This window comes from Zonotrichia leucophrys, chromosome 9, assembly GCF_028769735.1.
Source record: "Zonotrichia leucophrys gambelii isolate GWCS_2022_RI chromosome 9, RI_Zleu_2.0, whole genome shotgun sequence".
Taxonomy (NCBI): domain Eukaryota; kingdom Metazoa; phylum Chordata; class Aves; order Passeriformes; family Passerellidae; genus Zonotrichia; species Zonotrichia leucophrys.
The window spans coordinates 18,617,800-18,645,319 of record NC_088179.1 but is presented as its reverse complement, the minus strand read 5'-3'; the positions used below and the strand labels follow the sequence as shown (position 1 = coordinate 18,645,319).

The window sequence follows — 27,520 nt, the reverse complement described above, 5'->3', positions numbered from 1 at the left end:
CACCTTGCATAGCTTACCTGTAACTCAGGGAAAATATTCAGGAAAATAGCTCATATGTGAGCTATTCAGATGCTTTCATGTTTCTGTCTGGTTTTAATGCACATTTGTTAAACTAAACCAGGTAAATGTTACCCCTACACTTGTTACTGTCAGCTGGCACTCCATGGCTGCTCTTCACTGTTCTAATGTATCTCTCACTCTTGGAACAGCTGGCTAACACAACATTTGTTCCTGCAAACAGAGAGATCAGATGATTTGAGTTAGGTACCAAAGCTGCTTTTTAATTCCAGATCACAAGTTTAATTAAAGTCAAATGTTGTATTAAAAACAAAAAAAAAAGATGGAGACTCTCTGGAATGCTCAGTGGAGTTGTTTGTGGTTCCAGAACATGATTCATGTTCCACAGACACTTGACCAGTTGCTTGCAGTGCTCTTGCAGCCTGCTACTGGCTCTGGGATTTCACAGCAACGTCAGGGAACTTCCTTTCCAGGACCTTCCTCCTCGTCCTCTCCAGGCTTTGCTGCCTTGCCCTTTTCCGTAAGGCTTTTTCAAGTCTGAGTCTGAAACAGAGCAGTTGGTGTGGTTCATTTCCAGCCAGCCTGAGACCACTTTAATGAGCCCCCCCCAATCAGATAGAGGCTCTCAGTGATTAACAACTTCAGTATTCATTTGCTTCTGCTAAGTAAAAAAGCCTGCAGAGTAATATCTTTACTCTGCTTCTGAATTCTACAGAAGTTCAGCCTCTGGGAGGATTTTTGATATTCTGTACTTCAAGTTACTTTTACACTGCTGCTGCATAACCATGTACCTTATTAACTAAGGTGGGAACAGAAAAAAAGAAACAGAGCAAACTGTATTTTAAAAAGCCTAATTTTCAGTCTAGTAACTGAAAAGTGAAAGATTACAGCTATTTTTTCCTTTTAAAGTGGAATAAGGACACAAACAGAGAAGATAACTTTCAATGTCAAAATAATCTTTTTACCTGATGAAGTGATTCACATGAGGTAAGTAATAGAATCTCTTCTTTTTGTGTTTTTTGTTCAAGTGCCATGGTATTGGCCATTCCTTGTAACTGTACCTGTTGGAGACAGATCAAAAATGATTACAGAATGTACATTTTGTCTTAATTCTAGGATTTTACCAGTTTCTCTTGGTTTCAAGATAAAGTGGTCTGGCAGATGGCAGAATTTGTATTTTTTTTTCCAGCTCTTGCTGGCTTGGTTTGTTACTATGTCTCCTGTGTTCTGTACAGTCTATGCATCCTTCCTTGATTAGATAAGGATTTTCTGAGAGAGAGACACCACAAGAAAAACTCAGACATTAAAAAGAAGGATTTCCATACCAGAAGGTGCGTCCCAGGAAGTCGTGTCTCCACTCGCCAGGGACTGGCTTTTCATGGCCCGTCTGTAAAAGCCTCAAAGCAATTTCTCTTTCTCTGACAACCAAATCTATATTTTTCATAGACGTTTCTACCTGGAAATGGTAAAAAAGTTTCAGGATGCACCAACAAAAAACAATGCTGAAAATTTAAAAGATCTCAAAAGACAAAATTTAAAGGGAAAACAAAGGTAAGGCATGTTGGAGTTTGAACATGAGTTCTCTTTCAGCAGGGCCTGTGTACTAGAACAGTAAGGAATTCAAAAGTCTAATTTGACAGCAGGACAGATATGAAATAAGTGACAGTGTGATACTTGATTAAAGACCAGCTGGGTAAAGCATAAACCAGATCCAATGCTGATGCAGAAGTGTAGGAAGCTCTGAAGCAGGGGTCAGATGGCAGCAGGAGAAGCAAACAGAAGATTTGCTTATGGTTTGTAGTGGTTGTTGATTATTTTAGTTTTCACTGGAGTCTGGTTACAGCAATGCCCACTGGACACTGAGAAAGCTGCCTTGACCAAATTATGACTTCAGCAGTCAGTGCATACACTAAAATCAGGGGAATAATTTTAAGAAAAAGGTCTTTAACAGGTTTACAAACACTTGATCTTTCAGCAGTTTTACTTAAGAGTTACAGTTTTTATGTATGATGAGAAAGTTACCTTTTCTAAGCGCTCTGGGCTTGGCATGGGCTTGCGCTGTCGTTTGGATTCCTGCTCTAGAGTTAAGAGCATGTTCCTTTCTTTCAGCAGGACATACCTGGAGCAGAAAGCACAGAAATGCAATAATCACTTTGGGATAGCTAAGCAGTTATTCACTTTCTATCTGTCACCCCAAATCCTGCTGCCTTCATATAATGAAACAAAGAGGAGAATGAGGGAGACAGTTTTACTTAGTCTGGAATAAAGAGGGCTTAGGAGGGAAGAGTTTAACACTAAGTCTTCCACTACTTGGACAGAGCCAGATTCTTCTCACATGTACACAGGAAAAGACAAAGCAAGGAAGAAGCTGTTCACAGTAATGATTAAGTTCAGCCTGAACTTAATCCAGCTTCAGAAACTTCCAAAATCAGAATAAATGCAGGCCTGAGCACCCTGATGGAATGAAGTGCCCACCCACCAGAAGGCACTGACAACCAAGAGGGTCCCACTCAACCCCAGAGGGTTTTGTACAAAACCTGAGCCCTCTGAACTAGACACAGCTGTCCCACAGCCACCTGCAGTGCAGCTTCTGTGCTCTGAGCAGGGCCAGCACCAGGGCTGCTCCAAGGCCAAAGCTGGCTGGAGCCTGCAGAGCTCTGTGCCAGACTAAAGCTACTGCATCATGAGTTCACCAGCCACATTTTATTGATGTGCAGAGCCGCTCTGAAAGAAGAGAAGCTTCTTCACTAAAACTTACTTACCAAAGTTTGTGCAAGTCTTCACTACTCTTGCCCCTTAGCTGCTTTATATTCCATGAATCCCCTGTAAAAGATAAAAATCCACCCTTAATTTAATGAAACCAAGTTCTCTTATTCTGGAAAATAAAAATTGCTTCTATCAGGCTCAGCTGACACAACAGTATAAAGACCACTTTTAAAATGCTACTGCTTGGACAGCCATCCTTGAGGATATTCAGCTTTGCATTTAAAATACAATTCAAAAAGGCAATTATAAATAGTTTTTATTTGCACTTGTAAAAGGCTGGAAACGCAAAAAGCTGTCGGATGAATCTTGACACTGAACTAGTTTTCTTCCATAATACTTATATTTCATCAAAGCACATCTCTTCTGGGATATACTCTCACTTCAGAACAAGGCAGAGGATTTACAGCAAAACATTTTGCTGCACAATTGCCATTTTCTTTCATAAACACTGAATACACACAGCAAAAATTAACAGGCATCAAGATGCACAAGTGGATGTATGTATATATACATAGATAAATAAGTGTAGCTATGAATGCTCCCTATAATGCAAAAAAAAAACCAGGTCAGATTTCAGCTCAAAGATCAATATCAGAAATGCTAAATATAACTCACCAGACTTTACACTTTTTTCCCCCCAGTTTCCTGGATCATCAAAAAACTCCTCCAGACCTCTCCGAGACACAGTTGTGTGCAGGAACTTCACCTGATGGAGGGTCTCATTTTTTGGTAGGTTCTTGTGGTACAGATTGAGTGCCATGCTGCATAAAAGTTAGAAGGAAAACTATGTATGATAGGAAAAATAATATTCTGCTAAATGAGAATGTTTCAATTACAAAAGCACAGGTCGTACAGACAGATCACGGCATGTGGGGAAAAAGCAGAGTTTTGGTTAGTCACAAAGATGTCATATTGGTGTTTTCTCCTCCCCCTCATCTCATCTAATTTTCAATTTTCTATACTTAGAGATAATAAGCAATTAAAAATTAAGGAATAAATCTGAGCTATGCTGTACAAGAATACATCATAGGCACACAGAACTTTTAGCATTGGAAAGAACCTCCGGAGATCATGCAGTGCAACACCTCTGCCAAAGCAGGGTCACCTGGAGAAGGTGACACAGGGCCGTCCGGGTGGGTTTGGGTGGCTCCAGAGGGGGAGAATCCACGCCCTCATCCCCCGTGGGACACCCGGCAAAGCACAAACCCACCAGCACAATGGCCGCAGGTTCCACAGGCCCAGGGAGCCGCTTGGTGCTGCCCTCACACGCTGCCTGCCGCCATACACAGCACTGCAGCGCTCAGGCTGGTGGAGCCGGGACATACGGACACCGGGACACACGGACACCCGCCTCCCGCCACGGTCTCTCCTTCCTCCCGGGAACCGCGCCCGCCCCTCCGTGCCCGAGCCCGAGCCCGAGCCCGCCCGGCGCGGTGCGTACCCGGGGAGTGCCGGCCGAGCCCGGGGCAGGCGGAGCGCGGCCGTGAGGCTCCGGCCCAGCGCGGCCATGGCCGCGGCAGCCGCCATCGCCCCGCGTCCTCCCACCGCGCCGGGGGCAGGGGGCGGGAGCTGCCCTTTCCCAACATGGCGCCTGCCCGGCCTCACCCGCGCTCTCCAGCGCTACATGGAGCCTAGGGAAAGCTCTGCCCTTTTCCAATATGGCGCCCGCGCGGCTTCACCTCTATGGCGGGGCGCACTGGGAAGGCTTTGCCCTTTCCCATGATGGCGGCCGCCGGCTTCACCCCGCGGCGGGAAGCGGCGCTGCCGGCTCCGCCCCGTGCCAGTCCCAGCCATGGCGGCCATGAGCCGGGTGCTGCGGGCGGCCGCGGCCTGGGCGGCGCGGCGGGCGGGCAGCGCCGGCACCGCGGGCATCACCGGGACCACCGGGATCACTGGGATCGGCCCCCGCCTCCCCGGCACCCTCGGTACGGCCCCGGCGGGGGAGCGGCGGGGCGGGGGCGGCGGGGACCCGGTGACCTTGCGGAGCGGGACAGAGGTGCCCTCCCGGAGGCCGCGGGAGCGCCGGGGGCTGAGCAGGTCCCCGTTGTGTCCCCGTTCCTATGGAAAACTACCGGGTTTGGGGGAAAAGTGGATGGAAACGGGCGGGAGGCCGACCCTCCTGGCATTGTAGTTGTCCATTTACTCGGCCCTGTGTGGTGACATTCACTGATTCACGTGTCTGTGCTTACAGGTGGGCATAGACCTCTACCTATAGTTAGAAGAAAAATAGGTTAATGCTAACAAAATACGAAATTACTTCAGGCGAGCTGCACAAGACTCAGCTGCTGTTGTACACTCTTCTTTCTATTTTCCGTTCCCCACGTATGTTTGACCTTGTCCTGGCACAAGCACCAATGGGGTACAAAACCATAATACTCTGGTTCAATTTTCAGTTCCTGTACGACACAGTGGTGACCATGGGAAGAGAATGTTTATCATCAAGGCAACAAGTTTTTATGATTCTCGATTTCTGAGCTTGTTGGTGAGTTAAAAATCAAATGTATTATTGCATTCAGTGTAGCACATCATTTGCAAATGGTGTAAGAGTGTCTAAAATACAATTTCCTGTGTTGTTTATGCGATACTATCTAAAATGTGGCTGGCACTATTTACATAAACAAGAATTTCAGGTCCTCTTTAAGAATTTTTTGGTCATATGCTGTAAAATCAGGGCCAGATGAAGTTCAAAGACTGGCTGTGTAGCAAAGGCTGTGATAGGTACTTAAATTACTGCTGCAGTAGCATTCTTATATTACATGTCTGTGTTCATATAGGCATGACCCACAAGTGCTTTTTGCTTCATCCTGCTTTTTGAAACATATCAGTTACTCTTCTGCAGGATTTGCCTTCACTTATCTACACCACTAACAACAGAGGTGAGATTTAGGAAGCCTGACCTGAGTTTGACCCCTCCAAAGTCAGGTTTTGGATAAATCCTTTTATAAGCAGCAAGAGCTGATTTTATACAACTCCCCTCTTGTGATCAGGACTCATTTCTCTGCCTTCCTCAGCTACAGAGCCCACAGTGGCTGCACTGGTGTTGGGTTCTTGCTTTGCTGTCAGTGCTGATTGCAGCTGGAGCCAGCCATGCCAAGATGCTGAGGGATTTCAGGGAGGTGTTGCTGCTTGCTGCTGCACAGGCTGACCTCACTGGGAGATGGGAACTGACCTGAACAGCATCACTTTTGTGTGTTCTGTTCATTAATGAACTCATTGCAATCAGCAGTGTTTACACACAATATCCCTTTCCAGCCTAGAATGCAAATCTCAGAGTTATTGGCTGTTCCACTGTTTTCAGATGTTTTCAGATCTCATGTAAATTTTTCCAGGGTTCTGAGTTTCCCACACTGACTGTTTTTATCCCCTCTACAGAGATACTATTTATTCCTGACGGGAATACCAGTGGCTGTGCTCTTAACATACATCAACCTCTTCGTTGGTGAGTGCTCTGTCAGGCTAAGCACAGTCAAAGTTATTAAATGGGAATTAAGCATGCTAGATAGAGAAAAAGCACTCTTTTAGGGCTCTTTCTTTGGAAGGCCATGGAATAGGCCTAAACATTGTATAAGTACATAGAAAATGTTGCCAGTATATTTGCTTTAGTTGTTGCTTTTTAAAAAAAGTTTCTTACATTTAAAAAACCAAAAAACCATTCTCTCTTCTAGCAGTCTTTCAAACATCAGTGAAGTTTAGTAACTTGCTTTAACAAGACTGCAACTCTGGCTTTTTATCTAGCAAAGATGCCAAAATTCTGCTTGGCAATACATGTGTTAAATCTCCTGCTGTAATGATATGTAATTAATTTAATAGAGAAATCAGGAAAAGTCCATGCTTTCAGCTCCTGTACTTTAAAGGGTATTTCTGTGGACTTGATCCAAGTTGTTTCTTCTGTATAGCTGCTAATTTTACCCTTTTGGTGTGTACTTAAAAATCTGTGAGTAGATACTTGCAGTGTGATGTGTCTGCAAAAATTGCAAGTTCAATTTTTCTGAGTAGAGCTCACACTGAGGGATTTAGTACTCTCTATGTGGCATAAGATCTTTTCCTTATCTGAAAAGCAGAATATAAGGTGGCTTTGGAAAATAATCACAGAGTTAAATATTCTTTCCCTCCTTTCCTTGTCAGGTGAAGCTGAACTTGCAGAGATTCCTGAAGGTTATGTTCCAGAGCACTGGGAATACCACAAAGTGAGTGGAACATGTGAAAGGGTGGGCATGTTATGGACAGCCTTTCTCTTGAAGATACTTTTGGGAGTAAAATGAATGGAGTATGATGTCTGTCAGTGCAGTAAAATTCAAATAGTGCAGTTCTGATTTTGGTAAACTTTTTTGTGGCTTTATGGAACATGTAAAAGGCTGTAGGAAATCTTTTTAATGACACAAGCAGATGCAAATGCTCTGGATGCAGTAAACTGCTGAAACTGTATGCCAAGAATTTTTCTATAATATTCCTAAATATTAAGAAAAGTCTTCTGCATTCATACCATGCAGATTTTGTCTTTATTTTTTTCCTACAGTGTCTTAAGAAACTGGAGTTTAAAGTGACATTTCTTTCTTTTGTTTTCAAGTCCCATATCACACACACTTTTGAATCTAGAATTTAAGATTTTTATAGTCACAAACTCAAGGTTGTATGGTTTCAATTTAATTGTATTTTTTTAAAATTAGTCCCTGGCTTCTTGCTGCAAGCACTGTTTTGTTTCTGATAGGAAATAATTGAATTCAGCAATACTATTGTGACTGTTTCAACTCATTTAAACTTCTGTTCCTAGTGAAATGCCCTCTATGTGGAAGCAAAATTTTGAAATGTTGCTGATTACAGTAAGATTTGGAGTCTACTTCTGTGATTACTGTGGCAGTTTAAGGAACTTTAAAAGAAAGAAAATAAATTATATCTTCATTAAATGTTAATTTTGCTACAGAACAGTCATCTGCAGGTTATCTTGGCATTAAGGATTGCAAAAGACTTTTAAGGGTTGTGATCTCACAAGTAGTTGTGCATGTTTGTAACTTCACTGTCATGATTTGAATGGCAGCACTCGTGGTGTCCATGCCATCTTTTCAGGACTGTGGATACACAAGGTGACATTTCTGTTTGGAAATTGCTCAGACAATCTCTGCTGTTGTGTTTTCCAGCACCCCATAACCCGCTGGATAGCTCGTTATGTACTTGACCCCCCTGAGAAGAACTATGAGAAGGACATGGCCCTGCTTGCTGTGGAAGTGAGGAAATCTGAGCTGAGGTATGCTCTGTAGTTGGGGGGGTTAAAATCCTCATCCATACTGGAGCTGACTCTTTGATTTTGCATGACATACTGAGCTGGATGCAGACATAAAGTGCTTTCATGTGTCCCCTGGGTGCTGCCTGCCCTGGCTGCTGCCAGAGTGGGAGTCACAGGATCTGCTATCGCTGCCCTCTCAGGATTCAGGTTACCAGAACAATCCAAGGGCAGGGGGGTCTTCAAAACACTTGGTATTTATAAAGGTGTAGCTCTGTCTTTGTCTTCCTGAATCAGCAAATGGAGCTTTTTTTGCCCCTAATAACGCTCCAATGTTCTTAGAGAAGAACCTATGGTAAAATATAATAATAATAAAATACTGCCAGTATTTTTATTACTCCTTTGTAGAATGACTTGCTGAAAAAAAACCAAAATTAAAAGATTTGATAGCTTGTGTCTTAGCTGAACCCTTCATATTTTGGACCTACCTATGCTTTAGCAATATTTATAAACCATTGATGCTAAAATTATTGCTTTGTCAGAAATGCTCAATATTAACAAACTTCATGCTTAGGGTGTCTATTGCCTTTTTTTTAGGCTGCTGGAGCTGGAGGCACGCAGACTGATGAGACACCGGGGAGATGGGCCTTGGTACCATTATGAAACGCCTGACAAAAATCTTGTTGACAATTCTATGAAAGCCACACCTGATAATTAAACAATTTTTGAGCAGTGTGCAAGGTCTTCAGTGCATACTGACAAATTGTGACTGTGCTGTGGAACAGACATCCTGCTGTTTGCTGATGGAAATGAATAAACAGTGTTTGTGTTGATTCCAGTACCTTGAAAGAAACTGTGTGGCAGTTAACTCATACAGCTGTTCAAGCTGTTCATCAGTGAAAATGCTTTGTGTCAATTGCCAACAATCACTCCTTTCCTTCAGAACATATGTACATGAAACAAGTTGTAATACTAGTTTTCATTTTGTGATTTCTAGTGTTTATAGTTTTAAGTGAAAGATACAAGAAGCTAAAGGTTTTTCTTTCTCAGTGCTTTGTGTCAGGTAATTGGTGGGAGATGAACTAAGTAGGAAAAGTACTGTCACACATACCTGCCATGCATTTTCAGAACTGTTCAGCTGTTCTTCCACACCACTTCTGGCAACTCCTTAGGGAATACAGAGTTCTCTCATCACCTGGCAAGTTTTTGCCACTAGAGGGATGTGTTTCCTCAGGGTCTACAGGCCATGGTACTCTTCTAAATTTCTCGAGTGATGGAAAGTGCCTCTTACAGTTTGTGACTCTAAATTATCTGTCCATGTTCAAAATCCTCACTTTTAAAAGGAAATAAGCCCAAACTAAACCCATATCATCTAGTGATTTGAAACTTAAAACTCTATTTTTTTTTATATTAGGCAAGACTGCATGGACTATTTTAAGCAAAACCTGCCTTGTTTGCTATTTCCTGGCACTGCCAGACATTAGAAAGACATTGATTTTCTATCAGTGCTTTGCTTGCCTTTCTGATAGAATCAGTCTTTCAGGTTAGATGGCTCATATGTCTTATGGCTCTCATTGTTTATAAATGCTGAGTTATTAATAAGAGAAGCCATTAAAAGAGCACAAAGTCTCCTCAGGTAAAATAAACCTGTCTGACCCTGCATTAGTGTTTTCTATCCAGCATCCAGTGATGCTCACAAGTCTGATGTAATGTCTGTTTTTCAGCAAGTCTCCATGGACATCACATTCTGCCTGCAGTGTTTCACATTGTTCCCAACACTGGATTTTTCAGTAGTGAAAATCGCTGAGAACACTGTGCTACCCTGCTCATCCTCACAGCCTGCTCATAGCTGGGTACAAACATTTTTCTATTCTGTTTTTGAGATTTTCCTAGAACCACCTTTTGAAAATTTTAATTTTGAGGTAAAAGGTGGTTCTAGCAAAGGTCACATCCTTGGAAGTGATCAATGAGTCCTTGGATATATTGTGGATGATGGGTGGAAGGCAATTCATCTGCTCTATGCATCTTCATTTTACATGGACTGATCATTTCTTTAATGCTGTTGCTGCCAGGCATATGTGGTGTTCTTAGCTACTGCTTGAAAACAGCAGCAATATTTTTTTTCCCTACAAAGATCACTCTTATTTCTCTCTTCTCTGACATTATTCTTTCAAAGTGAAGAGCAGAGAGAAACCCAGAAAAGGGCAAAAAAGGGCATTTTAAGGTAAAGGCACTGCCCCTGAAGCCATGAAATTGGGGGCTAGCTCCTGGCACTGCCACAGGCTCTTTGGGCATCCCAGGCTGGGCATTCCCACACCGACCTGTTCTGGAAGGTGGGGACATCCCAGCTGTCAGCACTGGTGGGACCTGCCAGAGCCACCTGTACCGCAATGAGGGGCTGAGAATGAAAATACAGAGGAGGATTTTTTTTACTGTGAGGATTTTATACAAACGTATATACATACACAGATATATATAACACACACACACACATATATATATATGCACACACATATATGTATATCTATATACACATACATACACATATATAGATCTATATATCTATATCTACATCTATATATATAGATATATTTATGTAGTCTTTAAAAGCTTAAAAATAAATAACAGAGCGTATAAAAGAGTGTTACCGGTGAGAGGGAAACCTTCCCCGGGCTACCCGGTCACACCAGGCGCCAAACCTCCGTGCCGCCCCGCTGGGAGCGAAGGTTTTCGGTGAGACGCGGGGCCCCGGCGGCGATCCCGCCCCGCTGCCCTGCCCCTCGCCCGCCCCCACCGGGACCCCCGAGTGCCGCCGCCGCAGCTGGTGCCGCCGCCGCTGCCATTGGATTAAAAATAGCATCTTCCCTCCCCCTGCCCTCCCTCGGGCCCGGCTCCCGCCGCCGCCCTGCCCCGGGCCCGGCTGCCCGCCGCCTCCATCGCCCGCGCAGAGCGGCTCGGCAGGGAGGGCGGGCGGCCGGGAGCGAGGGCGGGAGGGCAGCCGGGAGGGAAGGGAAGGGAGGGAAGGAGGATGCAGCGGGCCGCGCTCTTCCGCGGCGGCGATGCGCCGATGGCCGCCGGGGACCTGGGCGAGCTGCTCGTCCCCTACATGCCCACGATCCGGGTGCCCAAGTCAGGGGACCGGGTCTTCAAGACGGAATGTGCCTTCTCCTACGACTCGCCCGTGAGTGCAGCGATCCACCCCCGGCTGCCGCCGCGGCCCCTTCCCCTCCCCGCCGCAGCCCCTCGCACGCTCCCCGGGCCGCTGCCTCCCCTCAGGCGGCCGAGCCGCCCCCGGCCCTCCCTCCACCTGCCGCGGGCCCGAGCCCGCCGCTGCTGCCGGCCCGGGGTCGCGCCGCTCCCGCACATCGTCCTTCCTGCGTTTGTTTGTTTATTTCCCTCCGAGGCGCTCTGAAGTGGTTGCTTGGACACGGGGATTTTGTGGTTTTGGGGAAGCTTCGCTGCTTGCTCTGCTTGTCGCGGTCTGTCTGCTCCACCCGGAGCGCTGCTTTTGCTTTCACACCGAGCTAGTTGAAAAGGGAGAGTAATGGCCTTCTCCTTGGTTTATTTTGGCGAGCAGATGTCAATTATTTTGCTTTCCTACTGCCTCTGTGCTCGTTCTATTCAAAATTTTCAGAGAAACCTTCCAAGGTGAAGGCTCATCCTGAAAATCAGCGTGAAAGTTGCCCTGAAACACTTTCTCCCCAAGGGTTTCAGTTACATCACTGAACTTCAATGGACTTGTAGTATTTCCCCACCAGCTTGGTTCGTTTGCTGTTAGGTGAATGTTTCATGTGCAGTAAACTTTCTCTGGTGTTATTTCCACCAGCATCCACAGATTGCATGTGTTCCATGGCAGATCTGGGGCCTGACTCAGTTTTAAACTTCACTACTAATACTGGAAGCCTTCAGAAATGGGCAGTGCTTTGTAAGAAACAGGTGCTTAGAAATTAGACTTTATCAAAAGAGGTTGAAAATTTTATTAAAAGTTGCTTCTCCACAGGAAACTGAGGTTTCCCAAAGGTGATTGAGGACTATATGTTGATGTTAATGTCAGTGGCAGCAATCAGAAGGAAGCACATTGCAGTACAGATTGTTCATTAAAAGATACCTTTCAGGGGCATTCTTTGATTTCTTCATTCCCTTTTTTTTTGATAATTCCCCCTCTTTTTGATAATTCCTTTTAATACAGAAAATCAGGCTTGATTTTAAAGGTGACTCAGCTGTCTGGTGTTCGTCATGTCTTGTTGAACAGAGGTTATTTTTACCCACACTCTTCAGATCTCAAGTGTCACCCAGCAGCCCTGACTGTACTGGGAGCTGGGCTGATTAGAACTGCCAAATCGGACTCCACCGCAGAGGCGATAATTGCATTATATACTTAAGGAGGTTTTGGCGGGGGAAAATCAATACACCACATTCTTTCCTTCAGATTTCTGCTTGGGTGAACACATGGTTGATGTTTTTAGTAACACTTTCAGGCTTCTTCGATATTATGGTTTATAAAAATTTCTGTTAACAGGTAGGGAGGGATGTAAAATACTGCTGCAGAGTGAAAAACAATCAATCACCACCCCTGCAACAAGCCTCAACTGAACACAGAAAAAGCTGTGTTTAGCTAAACAATATGTTTGAACAAAACATAAAACATTTGAGGCAAACTTAACAGAAACTATGGATAAAAGTAGCAAAAGGAGTGGAAAGCAGCATGTATGATTATTTTTTTAACTAAAACAATTTTCATACTTTTGGTATTATCTGGAAGAGAGTTCAGATTTAGGAAAACATTACCCTCCAATGTAAAAACTTCTTGTTTAAATTGTGTTATGGGCATTCACTGGGCAAAAGACTTGGCAGTACCAGTGAGAATAAAAGCAGTCTCAGTTCCTGTTGTTTCCCACAGCTTTTCAGCCCATACCACTCCTCTGCTTAGCTGAGTGAAAGATTTGCCTCAGATTTTATTTTAAATTCCATATAATCTAATAGGTACTTGGATATTGTTTGTAGGCTGGAGATTCTAAGGGGCATATGTAATGTGTGCTTTCTTGGATAAAACACCGTAATTTACAAATTGAAATAGCAAAGCTGTGTTCTTGCAGTATTTCATTCAGAAGGAAAGTGAAAGGATACACACAGGTTGTTTCTTGGCTGAAGAGAGATGTTTATATTTTGTAGTAGGTTGATTTTGTGACTTACTTTCGTAGGTTATCAATGTATTGCCTGAGTGAGCCTCTTCCTCTTGAGATACGTTCCTCTTAAGGTATAACACTGTTGGTCCTGTTACAATGTTCAAGAATTTAAAAAAACCCCACTCTTGGTTTTGTTAGCCATGCTAAAATTCCGGATTGCTTTTTTGCTGGAGGAAGTTTTTTCTCTTGTATTTCCTCAGTATTTATCTTGTTTTTTCTCAGTATTTCCTCACATTTTCTCATTTTGCCACTTTAAAATATGCTCCTTGCTACAGTTTAACTTCAGCATGTCATGTCATACGTGGCCAGGCAGCAGCTCTACAGTCAACAGTCAGTCTACAGTCTTTAGCTGTGTTAAGTGTATATTAATCCTTTTCCTGCAGAGATTTTTGTGATCTTAAAAATACACTGAAAACCATCAGACCTGGGAGTGTTGGGGTACAGAGTAATGTTATTAATGTAGAGAAAGATGCTGCAGCAAATTTGCAAGGACCAAGCAGAGTGGAATGGTCAAAATCAGAGTTTTTTCCTGCCAGGGGGTGCCAAGGAAAATGAGGTGCTGAGAGTGAATAGTTCCCTCTTCTACTTCCAAAACTTTTTGCTTTTTGCAGCCCTGTTTGTCCCTCTATCAGTTGTGTCATCTTCCCTGGGTTTGAGTAGTGCATCTTCCAGTGGATAGAGGCAGCTTCACTGATTGTTCTCAAAACTGGTTGAGGTTCCTTCTCCATGAGGTGTAAATCTTCCTTGGATGAAGATCTGAGAACAATGTCACCTTTGTGCTACAGTGAGAGTCATTAGCTGGGAGACTTCAGAAGTGAGAGCTGGAAGTACAAGTGGCTATTTAGTGTGTTTGTTCCACGTGGATTAACTGTATCGTGGTGATCTTGTCAGAAAGGTGGTATTGTTGGAAATATAAACAGATGAGAAATTAATGTCTTTAGATTTGGCCTACTTCCAGTGGAACATACTGGGGTTGGTCCCTGGAAAGTTGGCAGGAGTAGGAGGCAAATTTCTTTAAGAGACCTAGTGACACTTTTTTAGTGTGCTTGGCTTATAAAATGAGAAAATATACCATTTATGTTTTACATTTTAATTACTTTTTGAGATTTTTTGATGTCTTCTAGAAAAACTGTGTTTCTCTGGTGAGGGCTCCTACTCCAGTTAGCCACTCCTTTTACAGGAATTAAGAAGGGAAGGCAGGCTGCCTACAAAGCACAAACCTGGCCTAGTGTTGAGTATTGCTTCCTCCAGGGTCTGACCCAGCAGCTATGGGAGCCAACCACCTCCCTGCAACTTGGCTGACAAAGTCCTGCCCCTCTTATTATTCAGATCTGAGGTGCAGTCATGCCTCCTGGTGACTTTTTCCACCTCTCCAGCACTGTGCTGTAGGTTTCTTCTCTCCTATTTTTTCCACTGTGATGTCTCTTCCTCTTTTGATGGATGAGCCTGACTTGTGTTCAGTAGAATGCAGACAATATGAAGGTTGCATTAAATAATCTTTTGTTGTACCATTATTTTTTTTAGAAGGATAATACTCAGCTTTGGAAATTCTGCCTTTTAATGTGATCCTGGTCTCAAAAACCTCTCATCCTTTCATTTATCACAGAATTGTAGAGTCATAGAATATGCTGAGTTGGACAAGACCCATGAGGATCATTGAGTGCAGCTCCTGGCCCTGCATAGGACACCCCAGCAATCCCACTGTGTCCAAGCACTTCTTCAGCTCTGTCAGGCTTGGCGCTGTGACTTCTCTGGGTATCTGTTCCAGTGTCCAACCACCCTCTGGATGAAAAACCTTTTCCTAATATCCACCCCAAACCTCCCCTGAGACAGCTCCATGCCATTCTCTCCATTCCTGTCACTGGCTGTGAGAGTGACACATCTGGGGGAGAGACAACAGCTGGAAAATTGATACAAACTGGAGCATAAAAGTGGCTTAATGTGACCTATGGATGCTGCACGTGGCTGTGCCCTGAAACCTTCCCCACGAAGGGCATTGGTGACAGCCCCAGCACAGCCCATGAGCCTGACATGGTGACAGCACCAGGCAGGCTGGCTCTGTGGAGTGCAGGACTGTGTTTGTTTGAGCAGCTGAAAGTTTGGCTTTGCTCTGCTGGAAAACCTTGCTGCTGACAACAGCTTCCTTTGTGAATCTTGCTGACTTCATTTTTGTGGCTTGGGAACTCTGTAATGGTTATGTTGGGACAATTCCCAAAGTCTGAGCTGAGCTGATGCTCTGCTGTTGGTTGTGCAGTTGAGACTGAAATCCTTGAGAGACTGGAGTGTGTAAGGGATATTGGTGATCGTGTTGCATAAAACATTCTAGAAATAAGCACCTCCTGTCTGGCAGCTCCTTTGGTCAATATTCCTTGAGGAGAATCAGGAAGTCACTGAGGCCCCTGTCTGTGAGGGGTAGGCTTGGATCTTGTTTCTGTTGATGGAATGAGAGCAGCAGAGAAACAAGGGGACTGAACACACCAAGACAGAGTACTCCAGATGAGGATTTTGGCCTAGCTGCAAAATGGCCTCCAGTTAGTGAGGCAATCAATTGCTGGGTGGTGGGTGATCACCTGAAGAGTCAGAGCAGTGTGGTACTGCTGCTTGACAGGGACATGCCAAAGCTGTCATGTGGGCAGGTGTTTTGCTGGCTGGAAGTGCACCAGGACACTCAGATTGTTCACATCAGTTAACTCACTGCTCTTCTGAAGTTGGTGAGTGGTAACATCAGCAGAAGTTGTGCCTGCAGTGGCTCACACATGAGAAATAACTATGGTGCTTGGGAGAACAACCAGTGTGTGTGTGCATTGTGCATTTCCTTGGAGTTGATTTAAATTTGGATCTTACTAGCCCTTTCCTCTTTATGTGTCACTGACCATCCTGTTACCCAGAGTGGTGCTGGACAGGAATATTTTGGATAGCAGAGAGACCTGAATTCTGAGGTACCCAGAGTGTCAGAGGATAAATACAGAGATGCAGATGAATGTTGGAGCTCTGCTGTGGAACCATCAGTTTTCCTCTCAACTCTTCTCCCCAGCTTTTCTGTTCTGGAAGCACAGCAGTGTTATTGTGACCAGCAGAGCTGTACAGCCAGGGTTCTGCACAAAGCACATCCCCACATCTCAGGTGGCACTGCTGGGCTGCAGAACTGGGCTGGAGCTTGGCACTCAGCCCTGGTGGGTCTCAGACACCCCTGCCAGGGGCTCACACAGCCTCACCTGGATAAGCTGCCCCAAACAGTGGGGAGGGATGGGTGGAAAGTTCTCTATTCCTGGCTGCAGGTTAGAAGTACTCCTGGCCCAGCATTGGTTTTGCCTTTGTATTTGCTCACTAACTGTGAAGCTTTGATCCTGCCTGTGCGTGTCACTTGTCCAAGACACTGCTTTGGAATTCATAGCACTGCTCTGGAGCCCAGCTGTGATTTATAGGTGGGTGTGGGCAGTCCATGCACCTCTTGGAGTGGAGATTTGGGTTTGGTTTAGTGGCTGACTGGCCCATACAGCTTTTTTCTTCCCAGGAAATGTTCTAAGTGCTGTACTGGGTTGGCCTTGTTCATGTGTCCATTCAGGAGCTACAACAGAAGTACCAGGAATCTTTGTAAAGCAATTGTGAATTTGCTTCTGGTGAAATATCCAGTGCTTTACAGTGCTTTTGTAAAGGAAGAGCAGGGGAAGGATTTCTTTTGCACTTCAAGTTAACAGTCCAATCACTGGGTGCTGTAGTTTATTTCCTACTTCCACATCCTTTGTCATTTCTTTCTCTGCCCAACCCAGCTCTTCTCTTCCCATCTCTCATCTCTCACCAGTTCCAGTAGTACCTGGCTCCTCTTCACTGCTTGTGTGCATTTTGACTTCAATGTTTGCATATGTCACTGTCCTTCCATTCCTTATTCTGCATCTCCCTCTGATCCTTTTTTTACTGGATGCCTAATTTACCTGATGCTTTCTTTTAGTCACCATTACTTTCCTGTCACCTTTGGGTGACAGAGGGCAGTTTTCACACCACTGTTCATATCCCACATTTCTTTTGAATGTGACTAGATATATTCTTGGCCTTAGCACACATTTTTTGTGTTGGTGCCATCACCCTAGAAGTAACTACCTTTACTGCAGTGGAAACTTAAAAATGAACTTTTTGTTTGCTGGAGCCATCTCTTTGTCCTGTTGTGTTCAGCTGGTTGTCTGGGTTTGCTGGTGGGTTTTTTTCTCCTTGTTTCAATGTAGGTAGTACTGGTACATGACAGAGAGAAGTTTTTCTTTTTACTCTTCATTGTAAATTATTATTTGTTGTCGAGATGAATATTAAGTGCCAAAACATCTGTTGTTCTTTTTCAGCCTGTCCTGAAATAAAATATGTGTAATTTAGTTAGACTATTGTGGGATCCAGTGCAATGGGTGTATGTTAGGGATGGTCCTGTAACTTTTCAAATATATTAAATGTTGGATTGTAGTTATACAAGCAAGACTCTTGTGACCACAGCCAGATTAATTTATGGTGATTCCTGGTGAACAGACACCCTGAGCAGAGCCTGTAGCAGTTCTGTATGGGCATGAATTTTGTAGGAAACACTCTAATGGAAACCACGATAGAGTACGCAAAGACAGTGATCCTGCCTCATAATTGGTACATTTTATTTTATATATGACAGGATGGATCACCTTTTCATTCATGGAGACTGGTGGAGACTCCAGGTGCCATTTCGCTCTCTTCTGTGATATTGTCTTAGCAAATTTGCCATTGTTCCAGAGGATCTAAAGCAAACACCTGTGCATGAGACACTGTCCCTGAGTCTGCAGCTCTTTGCCACATTAGGAGATCACCACAGCCCTCATGTTTGTACGAAGTCATTGTTGTCTGAGCCACAGCAGGAGCTGAAATTGCTAAACCCTAAATTTCTCTGAGGGATCTAAATGGTTGGTGAGGGCTGGTAATGGGATGGAGGTCATTAGTTCAGCCCTGATCAGGTTGGGGGTGTTTGGAAGCTGTTGGTGTCTGGTGCCACGAGCAGTGCAGAATGAGGTGAGCTGTATGTTTCCCTCTCTGAATGAAGCACCTGGCATGCCATGAGCACCTTGGCAGCAAAGAACAGGCAGAAATGCAGTGAGGAGCAATCCTTTTTCCTTCTGCTTAGAAGGTGGGAAGGCTGATCTGCTCTTGAATGGTCTTCTGGGCAGTGGTGGAGCTTGACCAAGTACAAGCTTCTGCCCCAACAGTGCCTTTAGACTGGAGTGATAAGGGAAGAGAATGTTTATACATTGCTTTATCCTGAACTTCACGCTAGATGTCTGCTGCATCCTCAAGCAAGAATGAGGAGGGAAAATACCCAGCTGAAGTTCCTGGCTTTGTCTATCAGGAGAGGTTATGCTTTTCTGGTGTAGAATAGTGTCTCCAGTACTTCAGATAAGCTGCCTTCCTCCAGCATAAACTTTCACACACATCTGAAATGTTGTCAAATACAAAGATTTACATGCCACAGACGATGTAAAGTATCATTCCTTCCAGAACTTTTTGTCTGCTCAGTGGGGTTAAATTAACCAGCACAATGTTTGTCTTAGATCACAGTCAAGTGTTTTCTGAGCACCAAACAGGGGTCTAATCCTTTACTCAGCCATCTACAAAGATGTCTTTTTCACACAGGCTTCTGTTTTACTTTGACCTTTTGAGCTTTTGAACAGCCTGTCCACTTCTTTCCAAGCTGTGGGAGAGAACACTCTGCCTGTGCCCTCTTGGAGAAACATCTGTTTTGTTAGTAACCACAACCAACTTACTCAGACTCTACATTTAGCTCCTATACTGAAAGTGTCAGATTGTTGTCATAGGCTGCCTCAGAAACGGTTCAGTGGTCTCTTGGATTCCTTCCAGAAAGTGAGAGAATGATCTCCAAGAAAACAAAACTTCAAACAAAGTTCCTGAGATCCTAGAGTGACAACACTGTATGTTTTTATTTAGACTGGGTACCTCTAGGATCCTCTTGTAGAGGACACATCCATGACTTTCTCACAGAAAGAAGTAATGCAGAAGGATTTGGAATGCAGGATAGAAGAGCAGGCAGCATGTATGTGTCTAATATGATTTGCTTCTGGAGATAATGATCCTTACTTTCATATATATATTTATCATTTACTTCTGAGGTGCCTATGAAGGAGTGTAGTTCATGTTGTTCTTTGGGGAATTTAGCACAAGATGTTCTGTGCTGTGCAACGACACAAACACGCTTACAATAGAAGGAAGGTCACAGAGCTTCTGAAAGGCTCAATCTTTGTTCTGCACCACCTACTCAAAACAATACATGTTAGAGGGCTTGGAAAAATTGATCCAACACCAATGAGCAGATGACTGAAAGTCCTCCTGGCAGTCTGATGTAGGAGAGATCCTAGAGTGGTGCTAAAATTGAGCAAGACTCTGGTAACAGCCAGCATCAGTTTTAAGGAGAGCAAAAAGTGGTGCCAGCTTACATTATTGAAATGTCAGCATTTGTGATCAGCACTAGGAGTATATATAAATCTTCATATTCCCTTTGTAATGCCCTTGTCTCCAAGCTCTGTATTGCATGAATGGAGAGGTTCCCTGATCAATACTGAAGAATGCACACAAAACATTTGTCAAGTTTCTGTTAGCCAGTTTTAAGGGCTGTGAGGTCGCTTGAGATCTTTTTTCTCAGACAAAATTGTGATCAATTGTAGAAGTTGTGGCAGAGTCCCTGGACCATGAACTCTGCTGTGCTTCAGGTTTGGAATGATGTTCTTGCAATCAAATGCCCGCAAGAAATTCTGCTATTTCAAAGAAATGCTTATGCTTATTTCTATGCTTTACAAATTTCTGAGCCTATGAACCTCTGTGGGTTGAGCAATCAAGTGGAATTTTTCAAGACTGACTTCTAGAGTTCCAATTTGGACACTCACTAATCTGTAGTTGCAAAGTAACTAATTTCAAAAGTTTCTATAGGCTGTGGGATATGTGTTATGATATGTGATGTGATGGGGAAGTTTCTTAGAGAACTGATAGTGTGAACACCATAATATGCTATGAAAGCCATATTTAAGGTGTTTGCCTGATAACAGAAAGGGTTTGCAATTCTTGGGGGTTTTTTCTTTGTGCTGGGTCGTTCCCTGCTGTAAGTGTTTGTGCCATTCCTTGCAGGACTCAGAAGGAGGCCTCTACGTGTGCATGAACACGTTTCTGGGATTTGGAAGGGAGCACATCGAGCGACATTACCGGAAAACGGGCCAGTGTGTGTACCTGCACCTGAAACGGCACCTGAGACAGGTGAGACCTGTGCCTGCCCAGGAGCCACCCCAGCACTGCTCCTGGCTCTTGTGCTCATCTGGGCAATGCATTTCAGGCACACACCAAGTCCTGGCTGACTGAAATGCACACGTTCACATTTGGGGCTGGATATCAAATCCAGGGGCTTGGATCTCAACCAATCCTACAGCTTCAGTTCTGAGATGAATCAAAAGCCCTAAAGAGTCAGACCTTAAAGGCAATTCCTTCCTGACTTCCACTGATGTTTTTCACTTCTAATTTCTGTATATCACATACATATTGTCAGCATGTTATGTGCACATTTTACATAGCTAAATATTTTCTGAAACCTGCCTTTCCAGTGTACAATTACTGGATTTGGCTCCGATTTGGCTGGAAGCTGCTGATTTCTGTTTTTCATGTGAGGTTTCATCTCAGGGTGAAAGGACTCCTTTTGTAGCCTAAGATTCCTGTACAGTTAAACTTTGACCTGGTCTGGGATCTTAAGCTTAGCTTAAATTAATGCTGGATTCTAGAGACAACACTGGCCCTCATTTAGCCTTTCCCCACAGATGAGTGTGCACATACAGCCTCATGTTCACTGCTCTTCCATACCATTACTGCATATCAGCAATCACTTATAGCCTGTGCTGTATAACCTCTGCTTGTCTGTGGTTTGTCTGGCATCTTTAAAAGATTCTTAATTACTTCTGACCTGAGCTATAAGGAAGGCACTGTGTTTGCTTATAGCTCATTCTCCCATAAGCTCTGTCTCTGTTGGCAAGTTGGAGGGCTTAAAAGAGCTGCTTGGAGTGGGTTAGAGTCCTCGTTTCTCACTCTCCAGCAATGCTTCCCCTGGGTGATGAAGGCCTTGAGTTACACAAAGTGCCCCGACCACTTACCTTATTGCCAGGAGAGGAGTGTTCATATTTTATCAGAATTCCAGTGAGGTGGATTGCATATCTTCCAGGATGAGATGGTAAATGATGTTTGTTATACTTTAGAATTGCCTTTCCTTCTAAGGGCAATACAAACATTTTCCTTCACTCTGCTAACTGAGTTTTTGCAGAGCCTACTCTGGTTTTAGCAGTGGTTCTCCTGACTGAATTTAACACTCCTGAAAGATGCTATCTAGAGACAGGTGGGCAAAAATCCTGTCAGCTTTCCTTGTACATAACATTCTTCCGTAAATTCAGGTAAACTGGGGTTAAAATGAGACCTCAAAAATTCCATTCCTGATAAAGATTAGGCTGAAGAACCCCAAAATGGAGAAACAAATATCCCAACTGTTGTTTGGTGTTGCAAATCCCTTTGACTGAAGAAGTTCAGTGGTTCCTGTTTTTCTCTGGGTGAATCATGATGCAGCAGAGGGGCTGGCTCTGTGCTGGAAGGTGGCAACACACTGGTTCTCTGGGTCATGTGGCAGGAAACAGGGTTTGGCTACACAGTGCAGGTGAATATTGCATCATCTAATAGGGCTCATAGCCAGGATTCCTCATATATTAGCTGTGGATTTCTTTTTTTTGCCATGACTATTTGCTTCTTAAGTGCTATCCATGTTTTCCTTTGAGCAATGTGAAACATCAAGTGTTTTATGAAGTGTCTGGCACATGCTGCATTGTGGTTTTGATAGCCAAGCTTTTAATGGTGTAGGATACAGTAAAGCCAAAGGCATTGGATGTGCTATCTTAAGATTCTTATAGTGAGGCTGCTATTCCTGCCTGTGGTTCCCTTGGCATCATCCTTGCAGAATGCACTGCATTGCTGCAGAAATCCCGGGTTGCTTCCCAAGATGTTTGGAATAAATGTCATTTGTGTATCTTGTCACAATTCAATTAGAAAATAAGGGTCACATCTTCAGCCTGCTGGCTCAAGTGGAGCTGGAGCATCTGCCCATGGCAGCTCAGCACCAGAGGCCTCTGCTGAATCATCAGAGATGGGCACAAGTTATGGAGCACCCCTGGTAAAATTCTTAGCTGAATAAAGGAAATTGATTTTTATTTTTCCTTTTCCACAGTATTACATTCATCAGGATTTTTAAATCAGCCTCTGTGTAGTGCATGACTTTATACAACTGCCTGGCTGCTGTTCATTTCCAGGCAGAGCTTCAGCTTGGTGCTGTAGTGATACCTCAGCCCTGTTGAAATCCCTGGGCAGAGAAGCACAAAGATTTCCTGCAGGGAGAGGTTTCTGGATGCTATCCAGGGATGATGGTGTTACAAAAAGTGAGAGACAGCAGAACAGGCTGCACTGTCACCTTGTCCAAGGAGCATCACAAATGGAATTTAGTGTCACTGCTGATGCCTTATGTCACTCCCATTTGTTGGGTGTGTCACTTCTGTTAGAAAAAGAAGGATTTGTGAATGGAGAATGTTTTCAGTGATTTCTGACAAGGTAAGAAAAAGACTGTCAGGTTGTGGGTGTTTCAGGAGTATTGAGCAGCTTTGATTCTGATGTATTTTTATTTGGAAAAATCAAGCTGAAATCATTGTCAGCCTGAGTTAAATATAAGTATTCCATGTGAATTCTTTCTCTTTGCAATCTCTAGTCTTCATAACTTTCACAATATCACACTTGGTGATGTCAGAATTTGACTGGAGTTTCCCAGTTTTGGAAAAAACATTTTTTTTGGTTCTGGAAATATAGTCCTTGGAGAATGTGTAATTTATTCATAATGTATTTGCAATTGGGTTATGTTGTTTCTTGCTGCTGCTTTTTAAAAAAGATTTAAAATACATTTAAAATAGATTCCTGGCTACTTCTTTCCCACTTGTTAAATTCCAGTAGCATTACAGAAAGAAATATTCTGCATGCTTTTTTCAGTTCATTGAGGAATTTTTATTTTTATTTGAACTGCTGGAGTTGCAACCCTGACTTTTCCCTAGGGCTTTTCTATGTGGATAATGGATTCTGTTCTTAAATGCAGCCAAGGGGTGTTTGTCAGCATCTGCTCTTTCTAAGAATGGAAAATTTTCCTATGATGTATAAGACCCACTGATGATTAAAGCAGTTTGCTGAGGCCAAAGCTTTAGTTTACATGGTGAAGGGAACCACCCAAAATATGTGACCCTTTTGCCTGTGAAGGGGCAGAGGCAAGCATGAACTTTCCCTGTGGGCTGACAGGTTCTTGGCTGCTTTCTCTCCACCTGTTGTATCCCAATATTATTATTAACAAAAAAAAAAGTTGCCTAACAACCTTGCCAGTTACACTAACATTACACACTACATCATGCATCATGTTGGCACCAAGTAGCCACAGAGGCTTTTTTGATTTAATTTGATTTAATGGTGCTGTTTAATAAACAGCTTTAAGGAGTGAGTGCACTGGCTTTGACATTTCCTCAGTTAGTTGTGTTTTCCCTTGTAGTCTGAGATGTTCTGAACTGGAAAAGTAGTGAAACTTAAACTCATTTGGAAGTTACTGTTTTCTGCAATGGTGCTTAAATTAAAAAAATACAATCAAATCTCCCAGTAAGCAATTGCTTGAGTGTTGTCGAATTTCCTCCATACTTTCTAGTATTTAGAAAACATGGTGGTAATTTGGATTAATGGAAGCAGGTGTAGATCCTGATGGAAAAGGCATTTTTTTCTGGATAGAAGAAAATGAACCTAACTAACAGATGAAAGCAAAGTGGTCCTACTGGAATCAGTTGTGAAGGGTTGAATCCTTTTTGCAGATAATCACCTTGTCTTCTCTCTAACTCAGCTTTAGTCGCTAAGAAATACTGTTGGGGATCTAGAGAGAGGTTTGAGAGGTGCTGGGTGTCTCTGCCTTGGTGACAGAAGAGCTGCCACCCCTGGTGGCTGTGGGACACGCTCTGATCAATGCCAGCAAGGCAAGAGTGAAGGACTCAGGTGGAGGCTCCCTCTGTCCATGGGTGTCCTGGGCACTGCTGAGTGCCAGAGTCAGAGGAGAGCAAAGAGCATTTACAGCCCTGCTCACCAGGGGCTGGGGTTTGGTGGGAGGGGTTGATGCAGATTTACTCTTGTCTCATTGATGGATTTTTAATTGTTTCTTTCTCTCTTTCCAGAAGGTACCAGGAGCATCTGGTGGAGCTTTACCAAAAAGGAGGAATGCTAAGCTATTTTTAGGTATTGTGAGCAGCTGCTTTCACACAGTCCTTTTCTGACCCTGTCTGCATGTGGACTTGGGTTCTGCCCACCATTGTGTCTGGCTCTGGGGCTCCTTTTGGGTTTTCATTTCCTGCTGTTTGTTTTGGTTTTCTTTTTAGCTTCTGGTTCTGGATTTTAAAGGTTTTCCAGGCAAATGAGTAATTCTTAACCATTGGGGTGCATACTGAAAGGTGTGTATATACATGAAACATTTTAATGTAAAATACATCCTCAACTATTCTAAAATAGCCTAGGCTTTGAAAGGCACTTTTTTACTAATTCTGTTCATTCTCTCTCTGAGGAATTTCCAAAAAGCACTCTTTTATTAGAATGTTGGCCCATACTTAATGTTTAGATTTATTAGGGCCTCAGTGTGGCTCTGTCCTGCTCAGCAGCTGGTCATAGGAAGGGTTGTTACCATTTTTAACTTGTTACACAGGTAAATGTTCTTCAGTGGTGTTGTGGTCTCTCCTGTAATGAATACAACTGCACATACACTATGAGCATCTCTAATTCTGTTATGTCCACAGTTCTATTCCCTTGCTTCATGGAAAGCAGTTTTCTTACCATGCCCATATCATCCAAAATCCATTTATTCAGATTACCCAGAAAACCTGAGGGACTCATAAATATGGATGAGGAGAATGTGATGAAAAGCCTGGATTCTCTCTTCTACAGCTTGTGGTGTTTCTCCAATTCATCTATTATTTATTGTCTCTGTATTAATAGTGAATTTTTCTTCAGGTAACGAAAAGGTGAAATGTTTTCTTTACAATTGCCAGCTCTTATGGCTAAGGAGAAACAATAGAGTGACCTTCTGCTGGAATTGCTTTGATCTGTGGAACGTGTCCCTAAGAGGTCTTTTCAGATTGTGATTGATTAAATTGTTGTTGTTAATGTAAGTAAGTCTTGCAAGGAGGGCTGAGATAGAAAAAAGACTGAAAATGTGTAATAAAAAAGTTAAACTTGTAGGAAGAGACTATTACATCACAGATGCTGCTCTGAATGCCATTTACTGCCAGTTTATATTGAAAAATCTTTGTCACTGGATGCTTACAGAATAATTGGTTCAGAAACAAAGCTGTCTGCAGTGCAGCAGTGGTTGCACAGTGTTAGCGATGTGAGTGTAAATACAAAGTACAAAAGCACATTGAAATTTTGTTCTTGCTGATCTTCTGCATACACCTGAAGGTTCCTGTCACCGAGGTGTGCCAGCACAAAGGGTACCAGCAGAGGGTCTCTGATGTGCCACGTTGAAATCCTCAAATTCCACCCTTGTGCATGAGCATTTTGTTCCCTCTGAGCAGGTCCTGAGCAGCAGTTCCAAGGGAGCTCCTGAGGGCAGTGCAGTTTCACTGGGGTGGGTTTAGGACATGGATCTACCACCATTTCATCCAGCACTTCTGGAATCAAATGCACTTTTGAAAATGTGTCTCATCTGGTCTATTGTTCCACTGCAGCCTTCATTGCAGCCCCTGCTGGCTGGGAGTGAACTGGTGTCAGGTCTGCTCTGTTCCTGGGACAGTACTTCCATGCTTCCAAAGGCATTGTGTCCACTTCTTTGGATCAGCAGATGTTGCTGGTTTTGGCCATGCTTAAAGCAAAGGGCAAAGAATTATTCCTGTCCTTGTTCACAGCTGAGGAAACAAAAGCACAGAGAGGTAGCTGATTTGATAATTTCACATGTGACACCAGCAGAGGTGGTTAGCAAAATTTGGTGTCTTATCTCCTAATCCAACATATTTTTCATTGGTTCAGAACTGCTCATCTCATCTAAACAAGTTGTTTTAATTCTGTCTTTCTCCTTGTGACCTTGGGCACTGTCACAGAATTGTTGGGGTTGGAAGGGACCTCTGGAGATCATCATGTCCAATCCCCTGCTGGAGCAGGTTCATGTAGAACAGGCTGCACACAATCCTATCCAGGCATATTTTAATATCTCCAGAGAAGGACACCCCATGAGCTCTCCTGGCAGCCTGTTCCAGTGCTCTGTCACCCTCAAAGTAAGGAAGATTTTTTTCATATTTAGATGTAACTTCCCATATTTCAGTGGCTTGTCCTGTCACTGGGCACTGCTGGAGAGAATCCGGCTCCATCTTCTTGACAGCTGCCCTGAAGATGTTCTGTGCCCTGATAAGATCCCCTCTCAGTCTCTTTTCCAGGCTGAACAGGCCCAGCTTGTCCCCATCAGAGAGATGCTTCAGTCCCCTAATTATCTTTGCAGCCCCCCACTGGACCCTCTGCATTCCCTGTCTTCCTTGGGCTGGGGAGCCCAGAACTGATGGAATACTCCAAGTGCAGCCCCACCAGGGCAGAGCAGAGGAGGAGGATGATCTCCCTTTGATCTGTTGGCCACACTGTTCTTAATGCCCCCAGGATACTCTGGCCTTCTTAGAGCACACAAGGGCACATTGCTGGCCCATGGTGAATTTATCCTGGCTGTATTTATCACACCAGGTATGTGACCTGCCAGGTAGGGCTTGCCCTGGCAGACAAAATCAGACAAGGATCAGTGCCTAGCTCCAGCATCCCTCTGTTCCTACATATCTATCAATAACTCCCTGAAGGCCCAGAGCTTTAAGCTTTGTGTACAAAGTCAATCCAGTTTGGGCATTTGTTACATTGCTTGTTATAATCCTCTTTGATGTAAAACTATTAAAGATACTAAACCCTTTTCAATCTCCTTAGTATTAGGAAAACATCTTTTGGATGCTCACTGATTACTTTCTAGCACTGCTGCTATCTAGTAAATGCAATAGAAACACAGGCTGCTTGGGCCAGTCAGCTGCAATATTTATCTTTCCCTAAACATGGGAAGATTCACAGCAAAATGTGTGTGCCTTGCACATGTGCATCAGGTTCTGGGCATGTTTTGGTTTGGTTTTCTTTGGAGAAGGCTGAAGGGTGTTGGCTGTGAGTATTCTGTGTCATCAGGAAGCATAACAGCATTGTTTATTGAAATGTATGAACTGCCTTT

At 43.7% G+C, this 27,520-nt stretch overlaps 3 protein-coding genes across 5 annotated transcripts in view; 2 read left to right on the top strand and 1 right to left on the bottom strand.

Annotated features, from left to right (window-relative positions):
- Positions 1 to 257: 257 nt before the first annotated feature.
- MRPL47 (mitochondrial ribosomal protein L47) lies at positions 258 to 4,377 on the bottom strand. Of its 2 annotated transcripts, none has more exons than XM_064721070.1 (7): positions 4,226 to 4,377; positions 3,400 to 3,545; positions 2,781 to 2,841; positions 2,041 to 2,137; positions 1,344 to 1,474; positions 984 to 1,079; positions 258 to 561 (listed from the first exon to the last, which is right to left on the bottom strand). In XM_064721070.1, exons 1-7 carry the CDS (start codon positions 4,309 to 4,311, stop codon positions 444 to 446), a joined length of 735 nt encoding a protein of 244 aa, XP_064577140.1. In that variant the 5' UTR covers positions 4,312 to 4,377; the 3' UTR covers positions 258 to 443. The 2 variants fall into 2 exon arrangements, with proteins under 2 accessions (XP_064577140.1, XP_064577139.1); XM_064721069.1 differs by lacking the exon at positions 4,226 to 4,377 and adding an exon at positions 3,995 to 4,144 and having other exon boundaries at positions 310 to 561.
- Positions 4,378 to 4,546: 169 nt separating this feature from the next.
- Positions 4,547 to 8,843, top strand: NDUFB5 (NADH:ubiquinone oxidoreductase subunit B5). The gene is made up of 6 exons (XM_064720967.1): positions 4,547 to 4,709; positions 5,178 to 5,266; positions 6,157 to 6,223; positions 6,910 to 6,971; positions 7,920 to 8,026; positions 8,600 to 8,843. Exons 1-6 carry the CDS (start codon positions 4,577 to 4,579, stop codon positions 8,718 to 8,720), a joined length of 579 nt encoding a protein of 192 aa, XP_064577037.1. The 5' UTR covers positions 4,547 to 4,576; the 3' UTR covers positions 8,721 to 8,843.
- A 2,030-nt stretch (positions 8,844 to 10,873) lies between these two features.
- Positions 10,874 to 27,520, top strand: part of USP13 (ubiquitin specific peptidase 13) — a 50,311-nt gene continuing 33,664 nt past the window's right edge. For both annotated transcript variants that reach the window (XM_064721159.1, XM_064721158.1), the window contains exons 1-3: positions 10,874 to 11,183; positions 20,326 to 20,451; positions 24,462 to 24,522. In XM_064721159.1, the coding sequence (XP_064577229.1) occupies positions 11,031 to 11,183; positions 20,326 to 20,451; positions 24,462 to 24,522 (340 nt within the window). In that variant the 5' untranslated portion in view covers positions 10,874 to 11,030. The remainder of the gene's footprint in view (positions 11,184 to 20,325; positions 20,452 to 24,461; positions 24,523 to 27,520) is intronic.